This window comes from Cyclopterus lumpus, chromosome 6 (assembly GCF_009769545.1).
Source record: "Cyclopterus lumpus isolate fCycLum1 chromosome 6, fCycLum1.pri, whole genome shotgun sequence".
Taxonomy (NCBI): Eukaryota; Metazoa; Chordata; class Actinopteri; order Perciformes; family Cyclopteridae; genus Cyclopterus; species Cyclopterus lumpus.
Window position 1 is genome coordinate 15318045 of NC_046971.1, and position 23749 is coordinate 15341793.

Below are 23749 nucleotides of genomic sequence, written 5' to 3' on the forward strand. Positions count from 1 at the left end.
CAGCTGGTAGGCAAGCAGTGGTGTTGCCCTAAATGTTCCCTGGCTGTCATCAGACGACAAAGTACAGGAGTGATAGCGTCCGCTGCCATCGCTTAAAACTAAACATTTAACAATGTAATACTTTCGGCTCATCCTTGAATGTAACACTAAGAAGAAATGTGGGAGCATTGTTGGGGTTTGTTGAGACAAGTCTGTGTGCGAGTTGAGAGGACTGGCACAGAGTCTCATTCACAGCAGGGCCAGGTCTCACGGTGCTGACGTGCTCATGCGTTGGAGTCCTCGTCTGTTACACTGAGGTTTGGTGAATTTGAAGCCTCTTTGAAGAATTCATCATCTTTCAGCATGCTCTGATAAAAGGCACAATAAAAAAAAACAATACATTACCCGTGTGAAACAATATTAACAAAGAGTACAGTCCTGGTCATGGTTCAATACTTACCGTCAGGTTTTGAATACCCTCAGAGAAAGCTCCGATCTGTCTCACAGTTCCCTCAGAGTCCTCCATCTGTGAAACAGGAAGCAGCTTTCAAACTCAACTAACTGAACCCCCCAATAGAGTATGGAAACCTAAGTTGTACAGACTACTACTGAAAAATATCAACAGAAGACCAAAGCTGATTCAAATTGGGAGTGTTGTAAAAAAGATTTGTATCCATATAATGAAGAAATACATGCCGTTGACATATTTCAGATATACTGTACATGCAATGAATAACTTTTTTTTAAAGGAGGTGTGAATAAAATCATCTGTCAACAGTCCCTTTGAAGAACAAGCTCACCTGTTCCAGCCTGTCAAGGTCATCCTCGTAGATTTGGAGTTCGAAGCCTTTCTGGAAGCTTCGTCCCTTTGGCATCTCCACATCCATCGGACACACATACTCCGCTGTCTCATCCGGCTTTTTCCTCCTCAAACTTCCAAAGTTACCAAATGACAGTTTCCTTGGCTGGTATGAGCGAGGAGAGAGAAGACAAGAAAAGTATAAATGTTTGGTAAAGCTACGCTCAGAGGAATATGTGCATTCCTGTTTGCATAATCAGAATGTGCTTTTTGACCATTCAAATCTTAAACCTTTCAATAACCAAGTTACCAGGTTTTTGTGAATACCCAATTGCAGTAAATGTGCCAACTTGTATATGCATGTCCAATCAAAGTTGATTGTAAATGTAGTCAATTGAAACAATACATTTCTGCTTGTGCTGCGATATTGCCGGCAGTGCTTAGAATGCCAAAATGAACTGGAGGGGTCCTCGTCATGCACATGTTCTGGCACAACTAGCTCTCACATGCATTTCTTCAGCCGCATAATCTGGCTCAAATACTCCTGAATTTACTGTATGAGGAGTCAGCCAAAACACTGTAAAATGTATGGCCCACAGCATCTTCTCATATTTTGAGAAGCCATTTTTGTTGTTGGAAACCCAGCTAGTTTGCAATACAAGCTGAGAGAACGACAAAGTTCTGTTGCAGCATCAAAACAGATTGGACATCCACTGATCAGCTGTTCTTTTAGAGAGTTTAAGGAAGTATACCGTTTAAAGAGCATGTTAAGTCTTTAATTATTCTCTTGTATATTATTTGAATTTACCATTTATAAGATGTTTGTCCTGTCAAAATTGTTAAATAATTATGCAAAATCCAAAATTGGGATTTTCTTGGATATTCAGGGGTATGAGAAGGTAACCCGTGTAACCACTGGAAGAGAAGTTCTAGCAGCACTATTTTGAAGTTACCTTGACTTTAGTGGTGGCAGTTAGCAGAGTGTAGTCTGGGTTTTCTAGGCACTCCTGTTTGAGCTGCTGGGCCTCTGAGCCAATGAGCAGGTTGAAATGTGTGCCGAGGTGACGGCGTAGCAAAGTCTTGTTGGGGGGGATGTTCAGCAGCAAAGCCATGGTCTCCACGTTGAACCGTGGCTCTAGAACCTGAAGAGAGAGGAAATGTATTAGGAGTGGATACATTCAGAAGAGCATCTCTGTTCCTCGGGAAGTCTGAACGCCAGTCTCTCTCACCATCAGGCCTCCGTGCACGCCGCTGCCTCTCAGGTTGGGAGCGTATTCAGCAAGGTCTGCAGAGCGCAGCCACTCCATAACCCTATGGTTGGTCCATTGGGAAATCTCTGCTGGAGAAATATTGTTCTGCGGGTACAATTCACAGAAAGTGGAGAGAAAAAAGAAGAAGAAAACAAACAATAATTAGAAATGGAGTATGATCACAACAGCTGTACAATATATAACAGGCTGCTTATTACTCAGCTGATGTTAAAGTGAATGCACCTCGTCAGACGGTCTACGACGCAAGCAGTTGGGCTCATAGTTGTTGAGTCGGAGCACTTGGATAGCTCGCTTGATACTGAGGTGATGCAGGACACTGCCCACTTTCAGAGAAAGCAGGTCATCCTGAGGAACAAAGGAAGACATCAATGACTTAGTGAAACATCCAAACAATAAAAGCAAAGTTTATTTAAAGCTGTGACAAAGTATTCATTTTAAAACCACATTATAGACTTTTGCTGTAAAAATTAACATTCCCTGAAACCTCTGTGAAGAATCACAATTTGCCATCCCCAGGGGAGCTCATGTGACTGAATGCAATAATCCTAATGCGAAATGTCAGACCTTCTTTACAAAGTCTGTGCAGAGACACTCACCACTGTCATGTAGTGCAGCATGCGACCATCCACCCTCCCCTCATCAAATTGGGTCTTATACTGAGGCAGACCAATGTCATCCAGCCATCCTGACAGTGAACAGAAAGAGCAAAATGTCATAAGGAAGAAGTCAAGTTAACAGTCAAATATAATTCTAAATAAAAGTGGTTAAGAAGAAGAAAAACAAAGAAAAATAGAAAAAGGGCTTCAGAGTTCCTCTGACCGGGAGATCATTGATAACTCGCTGGTACTCACTCGTCACCCAGTGGTAGTCCAGCTTTCCCTTATTATCCTCCTCCTCTGAGCCCAGCGCCTGCAGAGCCAGCTGCAGCTTCTTTCTGTGCAGCGGATGTTTGATGCCCAGCTCCTAAACATCCACAAGAAGGCAAGTAAAGATTACGCAGACATCATCTGAGGGGCTCCGTACTGCAGTAAGTTCAACAACAAGAATGCTTTGGCAGTTTGCCAGCTTTGCTAAACTTATTAAATTATTCTGCGTCATCTCACCCTCTCCAGGTCCTGCTGTGAGGCCTGTAGCAGCGTCTGACCAGAGGAGATCCATACACGCGCCATGTTCACATAAAGGCCGAGACCCTGCCCCTGCAGCCAGTCGCACACCTGATCCCTTGACCAGCGTGCAAAAGGAGCATCAACATCACTAATAAAAAAAAATTACAAAATGTTGTCAAAACTTTCAAAAATATATGTAGGGAGACCTTTGTAGTGGTCTACAAAGTAACACAAATGCAAACAAGTTTAAATTGTGTGTATAGTATATGCATTTTGTTAGCCAAACCAAAATCATCTCCTGGTTTCTGAATTTTAATTGTACACCAGAGGTCCTGACAAGCAAAGCACACAGTCTCATCATTCAGGCTGAACGCACAGACTTACTTGTTCTCTCTTTTGAGGTCACGAGACCAACCCAATCTGGGTCCTGCTGTGGCTCGCACTCCACCTCTCTTGAAATCACCTTCTGGGAGGTTGTCATCCAGGTTGAATGTGGTAGACTGACTCCTTTTTAGCCTTAAAGATACAACATTCAATGTTACATCCTCACAATAAAATGATGGCATTTGTAATAAAATGATCTGCAAAGTCTTTATATTTAGGCCCTATTGAAACATGTTTATTATGGCCTGAGCAACGACAACGTGGAGTTGACATGTTCTCCACGTGTCAGCCAGGGTTGAATCTGGTGGACTCAACCCAAATATAAAAACATGCATTTTTCTCATACGCAAATTTTATCAGATCCACTTCAAATTTGGTCAGTACAATCTAAAGATTTTAGTGATTAAAAGCTCTACATTTTGAAGGAACGGCACAGCCGTGGTGTGGCGGCCATTTTATGTGAATTTCCATCAACCAAGCTCATGTAACTCCACTGGACTTGCTCGACTCTGGCCCAAACTTGCTATGCTTGATAAAGTTCACGGCCTGAGTATGTCGACAAGCCAATTTTTACTCAGAGTCATAGCGCCACCTACTGGCAACAGGAAGTCAGTGGTATGTGACAAACAGCAAATCCGATTTCCATAACATTTACATGATATTGTATAAAACGTGTTGATGCATGTTGTCTAGTGCCATACAGTATTACTTTATAAAAGAGTTATTGTTAAAATGAAAAGCTTAAGATTCTATATGTTGTTTTCTACTCACTTCCCAAAGAGTTTCTTTATTCCTTTGGACTTTTTCCTGCTCTCTGGGGTTGTAGACAACGTGTTGGTGCTGTCGCTGTTAGCCAACCTCTGTGGCAGCCCGGCCAGATCCAGATGTTCAGTGCCCTGTTGCTCTGTTTCAGCTGTACAAACAAATGACCACAGAAAATAATCAGCATCATGAGAATCAGTGTGGGAAACGGAGCTGCTGCACAGGGTCAGTGTGGAGACCCAGAAAACTCAGACAGACACATGATGTCTCCTAGACCTAGACAGAAAGAGAGGTGGGCATCAAAAGCAATACCCTCTCTAGTATGCATGCATCATACACCTGATGTCCAACTACATCTGTATTAACATTTTATTAGATTAAAAAGAGGATCATTAGTTTTGTTTTAGATTTTTTGTGTGGGAGGCCTTCAAGATCCAAATACATAATTTGATCTGATAATCTGGATCTTGAAACCGATGCATGTTTGTTTGGAGAAGGGTTTGATGGGAAAAAAAAAAAGAAAAAAGAAAGAAAAGAGTGTAAACAAATACATGCAGGCACACAGGCAAATAAACAGACTCTATGTGTTGGACATTTGGGCAACAATGGGTAGCGAGCAGGGTGGGGCTGTTGAAGCACTGAGACGGGACGATACAAATACAGTATGTCAGCTGGATGGACGAGTTTAGAAGGGGCAACGGTTAAAGCAATATAGGAAATATTCAGTGGTTTCCTTTGCCGTCGTCAACCCTTCAACGACCTGTGGTTTATACTGTACCTAGCATAGGCGCACTTGCACTCCGGCTGCGGTCTTCATGTGTTATAAAGCACACATAACACACGACACGGTCCAACAGAAAAAGAACAAGACAAAGGGCAGACATTATGATTGAAATAAGAACCGGATTGTAGCGGTGGAACAAACAGACATACACATGTACAGTACACACAAAAAACACTTGAATGAAGGCCATACATCAGAAACAGACTTCCATAATTAAATGGGGACCACAGTTTGTCTGGGCTGCAAATTATGGTCGTGGTCCATATAATGTTCCATGGGTGTGGCTTGGGAAAATAAAAAGTTGTTCATGGAAGAAAATCACAGTCACTCAATTTTGCACGGACGATATCTTAATGGCAAAATGGCAACAAATACAGGGCGAGTCACCTTTTGGACTGGTCTAGCTGCTATATCATGTGGTTTACGCTTACCGAGGTTCGGGGTACCGGCTGTCTTCTTGGCTCCACGGATCTTGAAGAAGCCCTTTCCAAAGGATGAACGAGCCTTTCTCGAGCCAAAGTTGTCATCCTCTGTGGTGGCAGGCAAGGTGGCTGAAGGACTCATGGGTGGCTTTTCACTGGTCTCTTCACTAGCATTCTTGCAGAGGAGAAAAAACATTTCTCCCACATGACTGTCATGTTCATACATACTGGCCTACAAGTACTGGTCAAGTATAACGTGTTTAAACTTGTAGCCAACTATTTGCCTTCATAATTCAAATACTGTAACCTTTACTGTAAAGAAACAGAATGAAGTAAGTGGACTACACACAACCTGTAGGAATGCTAGGGTGCATTTTACAGACTAAAACAAAGAGACATTTTGGTGACGGTGAAAGGCTACTTGTTTTTGTTACGAATCAAAAACTTCCTGGGAAGTAATGGTGTGCAATAACGTTTTTGCCAAAGTTCAGACAAAGGACTTAGTAATTTTTACCTTTTGATTATTGCTCTTATCCAGCTGGTCTCGGCTGCCAGTCTTTGTAGCATCTTGGCTGCTGAAATACCAAACCATAACAATATACACTTAACTCATGGCAGTGTAGTAGATTTGGTCATTACAAGCAGCAGCAAATTCAAATATTTACAATGTTAGGTCTAATTCTGTTAAAATAGTATCTAGTAACTAAATAATTATGTGGAGAGCAAAAAAAAGTATTTTTGAATTATTGTCCAGTTGCACCAAATCAAATGAACATAAGTCAGTAATTGTCACCGACTACACTGGAAAGCCTTCAGGTCATACTTCAATGACAGAAACTTGAATTGCAGTAAATAAATGCATGTGAAAGGGGGTGCAGTCTCTTATATTTACCTTTCTACATCTGTTGGTGCCGACTCTGATACTCCTTCTGGATCTGAAGGGCTAGGTGTGGGTGAAGACTCTTCATTCAGTCCATTGAGGATCTCCAACTAGACACAGATCAGAGCGAGGAAGGAAGACAGAAATATATACACAGAAATTACCATTTTAAAAATCAAAGTCTTACAAATGAGCTTGCATATTCTTCTGCGGGCCATGAGACTACAGCAGTCTATTCCTCTCCACACATGCTTCGAGAACTGACAGCCAATGTTATTCATTTGATAATGTCAAACCTGTCAACACTCATTTCGCAAGGGCAAAATCTATGCGAGCAATTAGTGCTTTATTGAGCATTTCAGAGTTTCATGAGATGTGAAGTTGCTTGAGGGGAAAAAAATGGACATTCAGTAGCAACCATAGCAATACATTAGAAAGATAACCATCTGAAGTTTCTAATGCGAAGTTTAGCATCTTACATCAAATTTCTTGTGATATTAGCGAATGCTCGCCCCCTCTTGCGACTGTTAAGATTGATTTTTAAAGGCTAGCATTTGTGTCACACAAACCTCATCTGGGCTCCTCCTTTTCAGTTGTTCATCTGTAACTTCATACTTTTCTGACTCCGCAAACACAGGGATGGTTGACAAGAATGCAATGGATTCATCACCATGACTCTCGATGTGCTCGGTATCTTTGCTTTTCTCTGGAGTAGACATTGATTAAGATGCAGAGTTAAATGTTTCATGTACAATTACAGAATCAGCTGTTTTATTTAGCACTGATCAAATCTATCTGAGTCCAGCCATGTCTATCATCTCCAGATACAAGACAGCCTCAAATGAAATGTGTTGCAGAAAGATGATTGAACGAGTGTAACGTCACACAGCCAGCTCAGGGCAATACAAATACACCCATAGGAAAACAAGCAGCCAAATAGATTTTAAAAAGGTTTAAAATGTTAGAGTGTCCTTCAACACATAAACTAGAGCAGTTTTCAAAGCAGTCCCTGCTCTCAAACAAATGAGAAAAATAAGGCTAACCAGATGTTCCCTGTGGTGGATTAGCTCTAGCTCAAGTTTGAGTCTCTGCAAGATGACATACATATCAATAATTTACTGACATATATCTCACCTTTCTTCCCTTGCACCGACATCACCATCTCTTGAACCTTCTTATACCGCAGCAGCGACTGCTTTAGTTCATCAATCTTTCGATCCTGCAAAGACAATTAAAACCACAGTGAGCAAATGCTCCAGGAGAGTTGAATCACTTGATTTGGCAGAAAGCGAATCACAACTGGTCAAATGTACCTTCTCTTCATTGGCTGCCATCAACGACTCAGCTGCCTTTTTCATTCTCTGCACTTCCACATCTAGCGAGGACAGAAAATTATTACAGACAAAAAACTGTTGTGTTGACAGTTGTGAAGTTTGAGGATTGTACAAAGAGGATATGGATAATGAAGCTGAACACACAGGCTACAATGAGAAGACTTAACACCATCAGACTTTACAGGCCGCAACATTGATGAAACTAGTAACATCATAGCCACATTCTTTTTCCAGAGTTCTCCAAATTAATCAATCATATCCTTGCGTGAACAGATTTTGCCCATATTTCACCTTTTCAGAACACGCGCACACTCACACACACACACACACACCTCAACATTAGCAATCTTCTATTATTCAGCCTTTCTGCCCACAGGTTTGTGATTGTTTTTTAAGTAACAACAATGTGATCTCTAACCAGAAACACACGGGCCTGCGCTTTTAAACTTGTCTGAAGATGCGTGGGGACACGAATCATTAAATCGGATTGTTTACGTCCCACGCATCTTCAAAAAGTCTTAAAAGTAGTGTTGATTAAGGATCGTTAAGGACACACTGCAAGCCTTATTGCTCAATTTGGATTTATTGCTCATATATGATCACGTTGTTTTTAAAATACAGCCGATATCAGATCCCAGTGTGAACTGGTTACCGTCCTAAACTGACCTGCATGTGCAAAAGAACAGATGCGGAGTCTGAGCCAGATCTGTCAGCGACTCTCGCGCCTGTCTTCCATGTTTGCATCCACAAAGTGACAAGCGCCAGAGCAAATGTCGATGTGGAGTGACATAAAAGTCGCAAGAATTCTGATAGGACCGAGGTTGAATTGCAAAAAGATACAAATTGAAAAGGTCAGATTCCATGTAGTTTGTGCTGTTCACATTGTTATGATTAAAAAAAAAGAAGAAGATCTGAGTCACATACGTATGCGCAAAAAAAAAGGATTTGTGCAACTTTTGCCAGCAGTCTGAATGCAAATTCCAGTGATCTAGACTAGTGAACCGTATGTGTGGTCATGTTGAGGAAATCTGTGTACTGAATAAAAAATTAAATTGTTCTACATACGTGAAAGATCACTGATGGGGTATGGCGCAGATATGAAGGCAGCACTTATGATAATGAACTTTCAAACAACACTGAACTTGACAACATGATGACAGGTTAGCAGGACACACACACTGGTTGTTGGTGTGAGCAAGGGAAGGGCGAGAGGAGTTTGTGGAGAGATATTGACGGGCACAGGAGGTGATTATTGTTGGAGAACATGAGGCAGGAGGATGAGTGAGCAGCCTGAATGGTTATGACAAACACAATTCATTCCTGTTGAAAACACAAAGCCGACATTCCTTGTTGCTGTTCCAGGTTGGACATTAAAAACAGTTCAAAGTCCTCAAACGTTAACAAAAGTTTAACAGATTGGTGATGTGATGCTTGGTGGTCTGGTATTAGCACTCCAATGGGTTATAATGGACAAGCCGAGTTCAGATGGCTCATGCTCGTTCATGCAAACAGGGGTTGAGAGGGGTGCAGTAATAAAGTGCAAAGTATAAAAACCCCCCTTACGTTTTTCTTTCAGCCTCTTTCTAAGAGTTTCATCTGGATGAGAGACTAAACAGGACAAAGAATTATGAAACAAAAACTGGTTGGCTGCAGATTTTGACTTCTTGCAGGACTAAGCCTACTGCTTTGCTAAATAGCCATAGATATTGCCACTCAAACATATGACCAGGTTGAACATCTTCAGTAACGACTGTGATTCAACTGGTTTTCCCACCTCTCTCTGTAGGATCTGAACTGCTCGAGGCGGTGATTTTGAAGCCTGTTTCATCCTGTAGTCTCCTCATCTCTCCGTCTGGGCCCTCCAGCTGCCTCCTCAGTATGGCTAGCTCCTCCTGTCCAACAGAGGACAACAGTGAGGGTATTTCCTCCACACAGACACTACCTCCCCCACCCCAACGCCGCACTATAAACAAACCACAACACAGAGTTTCAAAGATGCTGACGTGGTGCACAGGCATGCAGGAAACACCTGCCCTGGAGGCTGACATGAGTGAGGTGGGTGGGTAGGCACTTATAACTGGGAGGGCTGAGGTAATAACAAATACAGGCCATTATATATATATATATATATATATATATATATATATATATATATATATATATATATATATATATATATATATACATATACATATACATATACATACACACAGACATATTTAGGTGACCGCAATAGGAAGCAAGCTTAAGAGACAGACAAATTAAACTGTACGGTTTTAATAAATATCAGACAACCAGAAATGAGTGCAATGAGGGATGAATAAAGACAGAGAAATGGAACGCTGCCAACTCTAAAAAAAGAAAAAGAAATTAAAGCATGCCCGTGGTTTGAAAAATTTGAATGTTTGCTTTAAGTGGTCCCTGTAGATGCAGTTAACCAAGTGGTATTTTTGACTAATCCTGACTTTATACACTTTACTGTGCTGCATGGTTTAGTGAATCAATAGATTTCACTGTTTACAAAGAGTGACATAATTTTGCAAAAAATAATACAGCAAACTGGATGTAATGATTTTTACCCTCAAAAACCAAAACAGAAGAGGAGCCAAAGGGAGAGGTCAAAAACCATAATCATACAGCAAGCAAAACAGTTGTCCTGACTTGAGCCAACCTTCATAGCCTGGAGTTTGTGCTCCTTCTTCTGTTTCTCATACTGCATCTGCCCCATTTTGATTTTCAGGCTAGAAAGCTTGGCCATTAGCGACTAGCAGTTGAGAGACAAGCCAAGGAAAAGAGAGAATATTGAGATGCAAGAAGTGAAAGATAAAAGAGGTCAAGAAGATGGAATATCCAAGATTCAAACCAAGATATTTACAGAACAAAGCATATAAAGAAATAGACACTGCTGACCAAAAGACAGGAACTTCAAAGCGCTGTTTCAGCTCGATGGGCAACTGCAAAGGTGCAATTTCTCCTGAGGTCTCACCCAAGACAGAAAATCCAACACCCTTATATTCAAAGAAAATGAGTCTTGAAAACAACCACCAAAATCTCCAGAAAAAAACATAAATAAAAAATGAATAAATCAAACTGGGATGATATTTTAACCAGTTCACTAGACCATGTCAACCTTCTGTCAGGTTAAGCTGTGAATTGTCCCACACAGTTTTAACTATTTCGACAGCCTTGCAAGTCAACTGTGAAAATAAAGGGTTTTCAGCTGGAGGAGACCACTCCTGAGGATGAAGAGTTCTTCATATACACCGAGAAAACTTTCCTGTGACAACTCACCTTTGTGGATTTAAGTTTCTTTTCATACTGTTGTTTTTCACTCTCCAGCTCTGTCAATCTGTACCGCAGTTCGTTAATTTCAAGAATCAAATCCTGAAAATAGAAAGCGCAGATCACAGAATTGTAGTAAAATAGCAAGCAGATTCTTAAATATGTTTATTTGTCTTAAAAAAGGGACAATGCACATTAACATGAGGCAGATTTAGCCATGAAGGCTAATGTTTATCTCCGGCCCCTGGCAGGTTGATGGCATGAAAGAAAAGATACACTAGTAATACTTTATTCTTTTCAATTGGCTGTTTATTTTCCAGTTACATTATGGCAGTGCTCAAAATCAACAATTTTAGTTCAAAGTTCCGTTAAGTATCAAGCCACTCTAGATACGTTTGAAGGGACTGAATTCCTTTGAGAGTGGATGCTTCAAAAAGGAGCAGCGGTGCTAAAACAAGAGAAAGCTGTTTGCAGATGAGAAGTGATTTAAGTGCTGTGAGGCGGAACATTGACAGCAGCGTTTTGTTCCAGCGGGGTGGCAGACGACCTCGCTGCTACAACAATAACATGACGCGTTTGAAAGCTTTCCAAGTATTCTGCCGATTGGCATCTTAATGTTTGTACAGCTTTTGACCGGAGGGCAGTATATTCAAATAAAGGAACAAAAGCAATCCAAAAAAAAAGGTCATCCACACATTATTATTTCCCACGGATGGTTCAGTGAATGATGAGGTTTCCTCTAAGGGCAAGAACATTCATCTGACTTTTTTCCCTTACACAAAACACAGCTGTTGAGATGAAATGAGATCTCCCTCCCCAAACAGATATCAGACAACATGAATGAGGGCTAGTTTGTTGTGTGTGGGTGTGTACGTGTGTGTGTGTGTGTGTGTGTGTGTATATGTGTGTGTGTGTGTATTGAGGTGAGAGAGAAGAACAAAAGGCAGAAACAAAGAGAATTCCTGTCCTGAGAATTAGCTCACATACCTCACTATCCCTAAATCTATCATCAAAATCAAGTCGGTCCTTCTCGATGGTATTCAGCTTCAGCTTCAGGTTGGACACTTCAGAAATCAGTTCCAGCTTCTGAGTCTCCAGTGCATTTCTGCACATAAGCTCCTGTGATGACAAAAGAAGGAACGTTACAAAGAAAGTTGGTTGCTGTGTGGTCAATATTGGCAGTATAAGCATTCTTGTAAATATTTAAAATAATAATAGAGAATATTCAGTGCTTCGTGCTAATGGTAGACGTGGAATTAGACTGCATTATTTCAGTAGTTGACTACAAGAAGCCCCTTTCTACACACAACACGAGCACACAAGTAAATATGCATTTATCAAACACAGCAGATGTTTGTCTACAGAAAGACATGAACTCAGATCTTAAAGTTAAAAGTAATTGTCCCCTCTACACATGTGAACCGTGGATAGCTTTCTCTACTGCGAGGCTGTTTGTACGGAGCTATGTTACAGATGAAATGCACACACACACGCACACGCACACACACACACCTGTTGTAGCATCTCCTCAGTGGCGTTGAGTTTGTCCCTGTGCTCATCTAAGCAGAAGTCCAGGTCTCGAATCTTCTCTCCTTGAGCCTCCACCTGGTCCGTCAGCACGCTCACCTGCAAGGAACCAAGGAGTCATTCTTTTTTGTAAAGTAGATTTTATTTCTATTGAAAATATGTCTTTGTGATACTTGTAGGATTATATAAGAATTGTTGGATGGATACCTGAAGAACCAGTGACTCCTTATCACTTTCTATTCGGGAAAGCCTTTCCTGGTAGTGGTCTGCCCCACTCAGAGAGATGTGCCCGTTGGACTACGCAGACAGTAGAAATATGGATTAGACAAAAGAGAGGCACTGGCCTTTGACCTTTTAAAGTGCAGACCTGGGTAAGCGGCAAAGTTATTTATTCTGCTAATCTTAAAAACCTTTAAGGTTTCACCACATAATAATGATCTCAGATGAAATGCTTGACATCAAAGTGTGACTGGCTGCTATACGCAGCACTAACCTTACATGGCTGAGAAGGTGGCTCACATTCAGACAGCTTTGCACACAGTGATTTATCTGGCCTGCAGCCCATCGCTCTCCAAAACACCACGCTGGTTCCCAAGAAATCAGCCTGTTTCTTGATGCACACTGGCTGGGACATTGACACCCAGCGCCCCCCTCCCTCCACACACCAGCATTTCATTGTGCATTCCCAGAGAACTCAGCGGAGGGGGACAGCCATGTTTTTGCTTTGCAAACAACTCTGTTCCCTACTTTCACACAGGACTGTTTGCCCATGCTTGTTTGCATTCATAGAGTTGTAATGCAGCACACAGAGTGAGCAAAATCAGAAGCAAACCAGATGTGCTAAAGTTTGTTTGCAGAACATTCTGTACTCGCATCACAGACTAAACCTCCTCCATGGTGGCACAACTTAAACTGATTCAGACATCAGAAGTGTTCCTTCCTTCAGTTCTACATTTTTCATCTTCTATGTTTAGATAAAACAGTTGTGTTACCAATGAAACTGATTAAGATATATATATATATATATATATATATATATATATATATATATATATATATATATCTTAGAGTTTGTAGCATGTATGGGTGTTTCCTAAATCTACATCTTACCAAGTGACCATGGAGCCACTCGACCAGACTGTCAGCTGTGGAGTCAGGGATCTGGCAGCGTAGACTCTCCCTTTCCTCTGTGTCCATTAACTCCAGGACGCTCCTGAGGTCTTCCAAAAGGTGAAGTGCCCGCAGGCTGCCCATGAAAGGGGAGGTGGGTGACTGACAGTCATACAGCCCATTGGAGTAGTCCAGAGCCTTGGAGCCTGAGGTAAAGAAGCACAACAGAGGAGAGAGACCAACATTAGGACTCAGGCTCATGTTCTAATTCACTGTACATACAAATAACACAACTTCCAACACTTCCTGATGTAGTACTAATAATATTGCATTAACTAAATGGCAGTGTGCCTGCCATCATAGACTGAAGTGATAAATCTTAAAACTCATGTTATTAAGAGACGACCAATAATGTCACTTGTTTGACATCCGATCCTCTGGAGCCACATCTGGTGATCCTTGCAACACATTATGGGAAAATTAAATCAAATGGACCATTGAGACACAATCAGAGCTCAAAACTCACTTTTAAAAGTGATTGCCCGTTCGTTTTCAAATTGATTTTAAGATTTTTACTGATCACTTGTAAAATATATAGGATATATTTCCTTTGTTTGTCAGTTGAATCAATTTGCACATTTGTTTGTGACGTTGATGGGTTATTTTAACTTTCTCCCCACTAATGCAACAAATAATAAAAATGCATTTATTTTGGGATACACATTTTGCGTCCCCATTTCTTATTTGTCAAAAAGTTAGGCCGAGAACTGGTTAATAATTTCTCAAAATTGTCACTGGCAACTGTCCCTGTTGAGCACACGTTAGTATTTACACTGGTGGACATAGTTACAAGCCACACAGCCTGAATGAGCCTTTCTAACAAACGTTGAGTTTCACACATTTCGTGATGTCTATTTAAAATGTCAAACAATCACACTAGATAAAGTGTCATCAATATTCATTTAACCAGAAAGGGTAATATAGAGACTGTTACTTTATGCTTTAGAAAGATTCGACTCAAATTTGTAAAATATTATGTTGATGCTTAATGCAATAGGAGAACTATACCTGCTATAATGCCATCCATCTGCTCCAGGGCAGCTGCCAACATGTCGCTTGCATCAGCCATCATCTTTAGTTACTGATGAACCTGGAAAGAGAATGATACCATGTAAAAAAACAAATTAATTAAAAAATGCTTTTTATTTATTTTAATATCTCTTTTGTAGAGAAGCTTCATAAAACATCTCCACACTTGCATGGTGTACCAAGCAGTAACACACAAAATAAAAAGGAATCTTAGGTTAAACTGAAAGGAATTTACAATGAAAACATCCCCGATTATTATGAATATTAACCCAGCAGCGTAGTGCAGGTTAGTCGATGGAAGCATTATGACATTATGACATTATGACAGTTGCACCGTGTGCTCGAGATCTGAACATCAACAGCGCAGGAAGAGTTATAGTATAACAGTTATAGTAGTCATCAGCTAAGCAAAAAGCGCAGTAATGTTGAAGTAAAGCATGTGGTTACAAAAGGTTCCCACCCAGGAATTAGGCTGTGACTGCATCACATTCTCAACAACCCTCTCTGCCTAAAAAAGGGCCATAGAGGGTGCCCAAATTACCTGCTAAACTACTATGTTTGTGAGATGGATTTGACTGTTTTGAGAGCTAAATGACAGAAAAGCAACCCCATCCAAACAGTTACATTATAACCAGGTGTCTGTGGCAGCTAAACCATTTTTTCCTTTTTTTAAAGAGTCTGAAACAAACACATCTGAAATAAAATGATATTTGCTCTGCTGATTTGTTCCATGTTCCCCGAGCAAGTAATGAATATTGCATTTAAAAAAACTCAATCAGGCCTTTTAGCTAAAAGATTGGCAGAATCAATGTCCTGCAAATAGGACACTGGACACTCTGTTTGGATCAGTGTTGCATTTTAGTGTCCCAGTCTTGGACATCTGCCCAAGCAGCACAACGGACCCTTTATCTTTATGCATTTAATCAAAAGGCTCTGCTATATATTCACGCATGCTTAAACATGCATGCACAGGCACACACCTCTTCCTTTAATCAGCTGCCTCATATCCTGGGAGTGCCCGTCACTGGGACGTAGCACTATTTACAAACTTTATGGAAACCACCCACAGACCTAACACTCTTATTTCAGCATTTCTGTGGGCACATTTTCCATTATGTGTAAGATAAGCATGCACTTAAACACAAGAATCCACCCCCCCAACACACACACGAGATGAGAGGAACCAGCATGCCACCAGTCAGCTCCATAGTAAACTGCTGAGTGGTTTCCAACAGTAAAACACAGAATGAGGGTAAAAATGCTCCTCTCAGGCTGCCGAGAGTGACTGCTTGTCTCACTTATACAAATGGGACAAGCAGAATGCCGGGCAGAAAACTGGATCTAACAGTTATCTCCAAAAGGCAATTACAATGTTCGAATGGTTTTATTTTCTTAGGTTAGTGAACAATGTACTCAAAAAAAGATAAAATGTCAATGGCTGAGGGAACCTAAAAATATCATGCCCACTGAAAAATCAGCAATGGTGCATGACCTAGTATCAGCAGTACCACATTGTATCTTACCAGAGAAGCATGCAACATTAGGCAGAAATTTAAAAAAACATGAAAATAAGCACACCATATTTATAAAAACATTGATGAAGTTCTTAAGCAAACATTCTTCTAAAAGAATATAAAAAGAAAATAGTTGAAATAGACTATTATATAAAATGTTTTCCATACTGGCATTATTTATTTACAATCCACAGCAGATTCAGCGAAGACCTTAATTGCTTTTCTTTCTTCTTATTTGGAAAATGTTGACAAGCACAACAAAAAGAAAGATATCAATAATGTCACATTTTGCCTCAACTATAATGTCAAAACAATAAGCTTCTTCTTTTTTTTCCATGCACACATTGTAGATATTTACCCCCCCCACCCCAAAAAAACCACTTTGACATTTGGAGTGGCATGAGGAGAGAAACAGGGCACATAAACTACTCCTTGTCTGAGTCTTGTCATTAATACAGATTGAAACAAAATAATAAATACCTAATAAGAAACTATCATGATATTCATATCCATACACAATTATGAATATAGTTAAACTACTGGTATATGCAGTTTTTTCTGTGGTCTACATGATTAAATATCCTCAGGAGGGAAAAAGGGGTAACCGGCATAATTTTATGTCAAACCTGAATCCCATAATAAGCATTTGTCTCTAAAACCATTAAGTGACTATTGTATATTCTCTAGCTGTATGAGTTGCATTAGGTCACTCAACCACATAGAGGCTTTAGGTGGATTTGTTGATCTCCTGTGTAATACATTTATTCTACACGCAAGCAGTCTTGTAAAAAGTGTTGCCGTTATGTTTAGTGTTTTCTATCTGTGATAGCAAATATGGCTGCTGCTGCTGCTGCGTTGGCTGGAAATTATTTTAAAAATGCCTCCGGTGGTGTTTTCAAGATCACAGACCAGCGAGTTGCAGGAGCAGGGCATGCCCAAAACATATGGGTTAAATTGGCGGAGGTATTACGACATCTGTCGCAACTGTTTCAGGATAATAATCTTTGCAAGGTAGATGAGGTTTTTGAGAGAAGCTATACCCTTTAGTCTAGTCCTTTATTCTAGCACTTAGCCTGTTTTTGTTAAAAGGGATCTCTAACTGGGCTGCACGGTGGTGTAGTGGCTAGCACTGTCGCCTCACAGCAAGAGGGCCGCGGGTTCGATTCCCGGTCGGAGCGGTCCTTCTGTGTGGAGTTTTCATGTTCTCCCCGTGGCAGCGTGGGTTCTCTCCGGGCTCTCCGGCTTCCTCCCACAGTCCAAAGACATGCTGCAGGTTAATTGATCTCTAAATTGCCCATAGGTGTGAATGTGAGAGTGAATGGTTGTATGTCCCTACATGTGCCCTCGATGGACTGGCGGCCTGTCCAGGGTGTCCCCTGCCTTCGCCCTATGTCAGCTGGGATAGGCTCCAGCGCCCCCGTGACCCTAATGAGGATAAGCGGTATTGAAAATGGATGGATGGATGGATGGGATCTCTAACTTACTATCTAGGCCTGAAACTGCAAGGTCAATACCAGCTCACCGTTGACTTCAATAACAAATGCACAGCAGAAAGTCAGAGTTTGGATCGCTATGACTCAAAGTGGAATAAAGGCCTGCAGAGCATCCCGCTATAAAAACCTGAGTCAGTGCTTCTCTCACAGCAGAGAAACAAATATGGGTAATGTTAATGGCTTTTAGAAAACAGACTTCAAAATGCATCAGGTCAAGACTAGACATGCTGCTCAGAAACCCGCTGTCCATGTGTCAATCAATGCTAAACAAGTGTAAAGACCGTCTCTGGGCACTTACATGGCATCATCCTGGATTCAGTGGACATACTGTATGTCTCCAGAAAGATCTCAGCAAAAAGAATGCCTACAGAAAAGCACTGTCCCCAGGTCCTGGGATGCCTCCATGGCCTGTTAGTCATAACAAAAGAGGGTTGTCTCGCAAGCAGCAGGGTGACTTTGCCTATTGTGTCTTTTCCAAACAAAAGCAGTGGATCAGAGTGTTTTTCGACTGCAACAAATTATTTTCTTCATGAATCCATTGATTGTTTGTCCATAAAATGTCATAAAATAGTGAAAAAAGTGCCCATCATGTTTTATGAAAAATAAATAGAGTTAACCATTTAAAATCCTCACATTTAAATGTTTGGTATTTTGCGTGGAAACCGATTGATTACTAAGACAGTTATAACATATGCTGTTTGTTTTTTTCTTTCAATCCACTAATGTGTATTTATATGTTTGCTGAATTAAGGATACATTATGGAGGAAACATCTGCACCTGTATTTCATCTCTTCAAGCTTGCTATCCAAGGAGACATCTCAACAATCCCAACAAGCAAGCATCAGTCTCAGAAACAAAGTCTCACTGTCTGCTCCTCTCTAAGCACCACTTACACCAACCATAAGACACAGAGAGGGCTGTTGTTCATGATAGTGAGGTATTTGACTGAGGCATGAGAGGACAAAAACATAGGCAAAAATAATGCCATACTCCCGCTACAGTATGCACTGCCTTTGCAACAACACCTGCCTGCATACTCTTTTCAGACACACAGTGCCTCAAAACAAAAAGAAAAAGGAAAAAAAAGAAAAACGCATTAAAAAAAAAAGCACTCTTGCCCTTTGGTGAAAACAGCCATATAATTAATGGAGACATGCAGAGAATGATGAATACAATGGGAAGAGTGGATCACAATAATGGCTTTTTATATCCTTGAGCTCTTGTCCCTTGAGGCAGGGAGAACATATCCCATCCATACTGAACACAACAGAAAGCTGAAATATTATTGGGGAAAAAAAGAGAAGATCTTGTAATGCCTCCGTCCTGAATGCCCAGTCAACTATACTCTTGCACACACAGAAAATAGAAAACAAAATTAAAGCCTGGGGGTCACTTGTCTCTCATGGGAGAAAGTGTTTACAGCAGCCATGCAAATGGCTCTAACAGCTAGTATTCCACTAGTGGTGGTATAAAAAATCCCAGGGAGAGAAGAATTTACAATCCAGGCATATGTCATACAGCCGTTTGCTTTACTTGTTCTTTTTATATCCAGGTAACATAAGAAAATGTGTGGGCATAAGGAGATGAATCCAAGTATCACCACATAATGACACTTTCCATGTCTTGAGTCATGCAGGCCTTGACTCAGTCTTTACCTTCCCACAATATTTCCATGGGAGAAACTTGATGAATGCTCTATTCAACTCTGAGAACCTTAGGAAAATGCTGAAGTGTAACACATCTTTTCTTTAAACGTTAGCTAAGTGTGTTTGTGCACTAACCATGTAGGGTGTTGTGCAACACCATAAAACGTGCTTAAAATAGTTATAGTATGAGAGAACTGCCTGCTGTGATTTCTTCTCGTGACAGAGCTTATGTTATTGTCTTCAAGTTTAAGGGTGTATGAGTGGTGGTGCAGTAAGCAGACCGTGTGTCCACTGATGCACCAGCCGCCGGCAGGGCGCTGCTCTCATATAACCTGCAGCTATTTACAACCTGGGTGAGCAGGCAGAATACAGCATCACTAATTTTATACCACCAAAACAACATGGCTTATATAAAAACCTGGAGTGGGTGCACATCTGAATAAGCTTTTTCCCCTCTAGACCAGCTGGAACTAAAAGTAAGAAACCAACTAGGTGTATGTATGGGCAATGCAGTTTACACACTGAAAAAAAGATGGACATTTTAGTTTTTGCAATAAAGATCTACCATGTGATAAAATCTTCAAGAAGTGTTCCTGCTATGGCTATAGCTGCAATGAATATATGTTGGACCGCAGCACAACTTCTTTTAATTTTACTCATGGCTGCACGACTTGTACCTCAATTTGACTACGGAATTATTCGTCTTTAACATTATGCCAAAAATAAATGCATCACTGAACAGAGCACGTGCATTACCGGGAGTTAGGGTATGTAAATAAAAACAGCTTAAAAGATTCACACACACACGTGAAGCTTTGTTGTGAGTAAGCCTACCCAGCATCACTGTAGTAAGGTGAAATAAAGAGCCCTAGGGGGTTCCCGAAAATCTAAACAATAATTAACATTTTGAAGGAAAACCCCAGAGTAAAATTACAAAGTTTGACACAACACAACTTCATAAACTCTCCCAAACTAGGCCTAACAAAAGCTCAAAATGATTAGACTGATGGGTGTATGTAGGTTCAGAGGCAGAGTAATTACCTTGGCATTATCTAGTATTTGATTTTCAGAAAATTAATTTGTTTTGTAAAGCAGTTCAGAAGGGAGGCCAAACAGTTTAAAGAAGTCAACTGAAGGGCATTACAACAGCTGATAAAATGTCACAACTTTAATAAAAAATTTAAAAAGTACAGTAGGGGTCAATTCACCTTGAATAACTCCGTGATGTCTGTACCAAAGTACTTTTACCTCAGCCAGCACCACCTCAAGGCCACACAATATATCATATCTGTGTCTGTGCAAAAAGAAGTGTCCTGAGGCGCTGAGTTACTACCAACAACGTCTGTCGGAGTCTGGAGCTGAAGCAAAGTCTCGTGTCTCCCTCACGTCAGAACCCTCTAACCCCCGTTAGACGGCCCGGGTCTCTGAAAGCCACGGATGTAATGACGTCACACCGATGATGTGGTGAAGAGTTAATATGTTGGCGTAAATTAAAACGTTAACGCTACCTCCAGATTCAACTCCCATCACTGTAAAGTTAGGCTGAGACATCACAGTAAACCCAGTTAACGTTGGCTGAATTCGGTAAAAATACAAGAACGTTGACGCTCAACCTTTTTTTTTTAAATGCAACAAGTGATACAATTGAAAAATGAACGGGCTCAGCTTAACTCGTCAACGGTGAGCCGGTCAACTTGTCCCAGGACCCTGGTGACATTCTCACGGTGGGAACAAACGGAAACGTGTCTGTTAACGCCACAACAGCAGTTTGTTCCGACTAGCTAAGTTAAACGCTAGCAACTTATCAAGCGAAGTTAATAGACATAATAAATCACAGCCTAACAACAACTTACCGAAAGTCCGCTCGAAGTGATTTCGAAATGCCCGTTCGCTTGTTGATTGTTTACAATGATCTTGCAACAACGCTACTTGGTTTCTGAACTTTTCCGTGCCGACCAGTACTGCCCCCGTCCATCCACATTACTACGCCATGATGTACCGAGGTGAAGACGGGATCGTTGGATATGGAAGTTGGAAAACTTGGGACGTCGTGGCAGGAAAACCCCGCCCCGCTGCTGTCTGGATTGGCCCGGGAGCAGGAATTCATTAAGCAATTGGAGTTCTGGTGCGTTTTTGTACCATGGGAAAGATGGGAAATAAGAGAGGCGAGCAGGATAAAAACGACTCACAGTTGACATCAGCAATGCACAGAGCGCTAAGATTATTTAAAAGGCGATTCATCTTTATTTGTCTGTTTATCACAGGGGGACTATTATAACATATACCAGGAACAACCACAAACAACAGTCGCTTGACGTCCCTAAACACGTCGAGCTCAATAACTCAGGAAGAATTCCATGATTTTACCGAAACCTGAAAGCAGCACATTCCTCAAAGTATGGGAGGAGCCTGTGTGTCACTTTTAAAGAAGCACCGGCGACATCAAGCGGTCTCTAGTGTCAAAGGCGGAATAAGTATTCTTTATCCTGTACTATGCAAAAACAGTCCAATACAAGTAGAAGTTACGAATGAAACGTTTTGTTTCAATAACAGTACAGAAGCATTAGCAGCAATATGTATTTAATATGCTGAAGAATGGCCCTTTGCAGATTGTTATATCACATAGTATATTACTGGATTATTGTTCCTGATGCATACATCTAAGTTTCATCTTAGCTTGTACTTAGCCGTTGTTAGCACACAGCTTTACATAAAAACTGCCCCAAGCCCCTCTGCAGCCATTTCATGTCTCGGGGAGATAAAGACATGGATGAGCAACAACTTTCTCCAGTTAAACAGTAGCTAAACTGAAGCCCTCCTTGTTGGCACTCACACGAGGTTCAACCATCCTTCTCACCTTCAACGGTCAGGTCATACCCCTCTCCTCAGGCACGTGCACAGACATTTTGGGGGGCAGGTGCTCAAACCAAAAAAAGGGGCACCCATCGCCAACATTATTTATGAAATTAAAAATAATAATAATAAATAAATAAACAAAAAACACAGTAGGATATTTCCAACTTATATATTTATAGCAGGAGCGATCAGCAGGAGCGATCAGCAGGAGCGATCAGCAGGGCCAACGCGGGAGACCGGCTCACCAGGCAGGAGGCATCAGACACCGCCAGGTCCAATGGACCCTATGAGAAGTGAAGTCACAAAGACTCCGGGGAGGAAGCAGAGTTAATAAGGTGCAATGGAGAGATGTAAATCCATCCATAAGGAGAGAGAGAAGAGGAGATAGGTGCTCAGTGTATCCTAAAACGTCCCCCAACAGCCTATAAGCCTATAGCAGCATATCTAAGGGCTCGACCAGGGCAAACCTGATTCAGCCCTAACTATAAGCACTATTAAACAGGAAAGTCTTAAGTCTATTCTTGAATGAGGTGACTGTGTCTGCCTCCCGGACTGAAAGTGGAAGCTGGTTCCATAAAAGAGGAGCTTGATAACTGAAGGTTCTGGCTCCCATCCTACTTTTTAGGACTCTAGGAACCACGAGTAGCCCCGCATTTAGTGAGCGCAGCTCTCTAGTGGGGCAATATGGTACTACAAGCTCCTTAAGATATGATGGTGCATCACCAATCAAGGCTTTGTAGGTGAGGAGAATAATTTTAAATGTGAGCAGCAACCCTAGATAGTTTCCATTTATAGTAGTCTCCGTTTATATTATGCACTATTAATCGTTAATTTCATATGTATTTGTATTTTATCATCTGTATATATCGTTATACTCTCTGTTGCACTTCTGGTTAGATGCCAAACTGCATTTCTTTGCTCTGTACTAGTACATGTGCAATGACAATAAAGTTGAATCTAATATAATCTATTCTAATTTAATATATATCTATATATCTATAGAGAGCGAGAGAGAGAGAGAGAGAGCGAGCGCGAGCGAGCGAGAGCTGTTTGCCATGGGAGACCCCACCAGACCCCAGACGGTGCCCGGTTCGGACAGCACAGGCGTCCGGGTGGTGTGTGCAGTGGTTTCGGCGTCGTGCAGGGGCGTTGATAGAGCTCTCCGTAGAACACGGTTTAGTGGAGTCATCCAGGTCCGTGAAGAGGACAGACAGCAAAGCAAAAAACCTGCAGCTGACGCTCCTCCATGAAGTGGACCAGTCGGCAGACTTATGCCTGCCGCTGGCTCCCCTTCATGAAGGAGGACCAACAAGGAGTTTTTTCCCCGCCAACCCCCTGCCTGAAGAGGACCAGCAGCCGCTGGCTCCCCTCCAGGAAGAGGGCCAGTCAGCAGGCTCTTGCCCGCCGTCTTGTCCTCTTCACCCCCTGGATGACTAAACTAAACCGTGTCCTACCGAGAGCAGTATCAAGGCTCCTACACGACGGCGAAACCACTGCAGACACCATCCGG

At 41.4% G+C, this 23749-nt stretch overlaps 1 protein-coding gene across 6 annotated transcripts in view; it reads right to left on the minus strand.

The window, feature by feature from the left end:
• ppfibp1b (PPFIA binding protein 1b) overlaps positions 1 to 21417 on the minus strand; it is a 21972-nt gene extending 555 nt beyond the window's left edge. Inside the window, exons 1-27 of one of the 6 annotated variants that reach the window (XM_034535779.1) lie at positions 21237 to 21416; positions 14709 to 14790; positions 13641 to 13846; positions 12738 to 12827; positions 12516 to 12629; positions 11991 to 12122; positions 11013 to 11105; positions 9496 to 9613; positions 9285 to 9329; positions 7701 to 7762; positions 7522 to 7606; positions 6957 to 7093; positions 6400 to 6497; positions 6022 to 6082; positions 5517 to 5682; positions 5080 to 5112; positions 4311 to 4452; positions 3540 to 3671; positions 3153 to 3303; positions 2901 to 3012; positions 2646 to 2734; positions 2272 to 2394; positions 2008 to 2133; positions 1732 to 1920; positions 780 to 944; positions 440 to 505; positions 1 to 347 (exon numbers count right to left, since the gene is read on the minus strand). The exon at positions 1 to 347 is cut by the window's left edge and continues 553 nt beyond it. In XM_034535779.1, the coding sequence (XP_034391670.1) occupies positions 264 to 347; positions 440 to 505; positions 780 to 944; positions 1732 to 1920; positions 2008 to 2133; positions 2272 to 2394; positions 2646 to 2734; positions 2901 to 3012; positions 3153 to 3303; positions 3540 to 3671; positions 4311 to 4452; positions 5080 to 5112; positions 5517 to 5682; positions 6022 to 6082; positions 6400 to 6497; positions 6957 to 7093; positions 7522 to 7606; positions 7701 to 7762; positions 9285 to 9329; positions 9496 to 9613; positions 11013 to 11105; positions 11991 to 12122; positions 12516 to 12629; positions 12738 to 12827; positions 13641 to 13846; positions 14709 to 14772 (2883 nt within the window). In that variant the 5' untranslated portion in view covers positions 14773 to 14790; positions 21237 to 21416 and the 3' untranslated portion in view covers positions 1 to 263. Of the gene's footprint in view, positions 348 to 439; positions 506 to 779; positions 945 to 1731; positions 1921 to 2007; positions 2134 to 2271; positions 2395 to 2645; positions 2735 to 2900; positions 3013 to 3152; positions 3304 to 3539; positions 3672 to 4310; positions 4453 to 5079; positions 5113 to 5516; positions 5683 to 6021; positions 6083 to 6399; positions 6498 to 6956; positions 7094 to 7521; positions 7607 to 7700; positions 7763 to 9284; positions 9330 to 9495; positions 9614 to 11012; positions 11106 to 11990; positions 12123 to 12515; positions 12630 to 12737; positions 12828 to 13640; positions 13847 to 14708; positions 14791 to 21236 lie in introns of all 6 variants that reach the window. The other 5 variants (XM_034535781.1, XM_034535782.1, XM_034535780.1 and 2 more) reach the window with 5 other exon arrangements.
• Positions 21418 to 23749: the final 2332 nt, after the last annotated feature.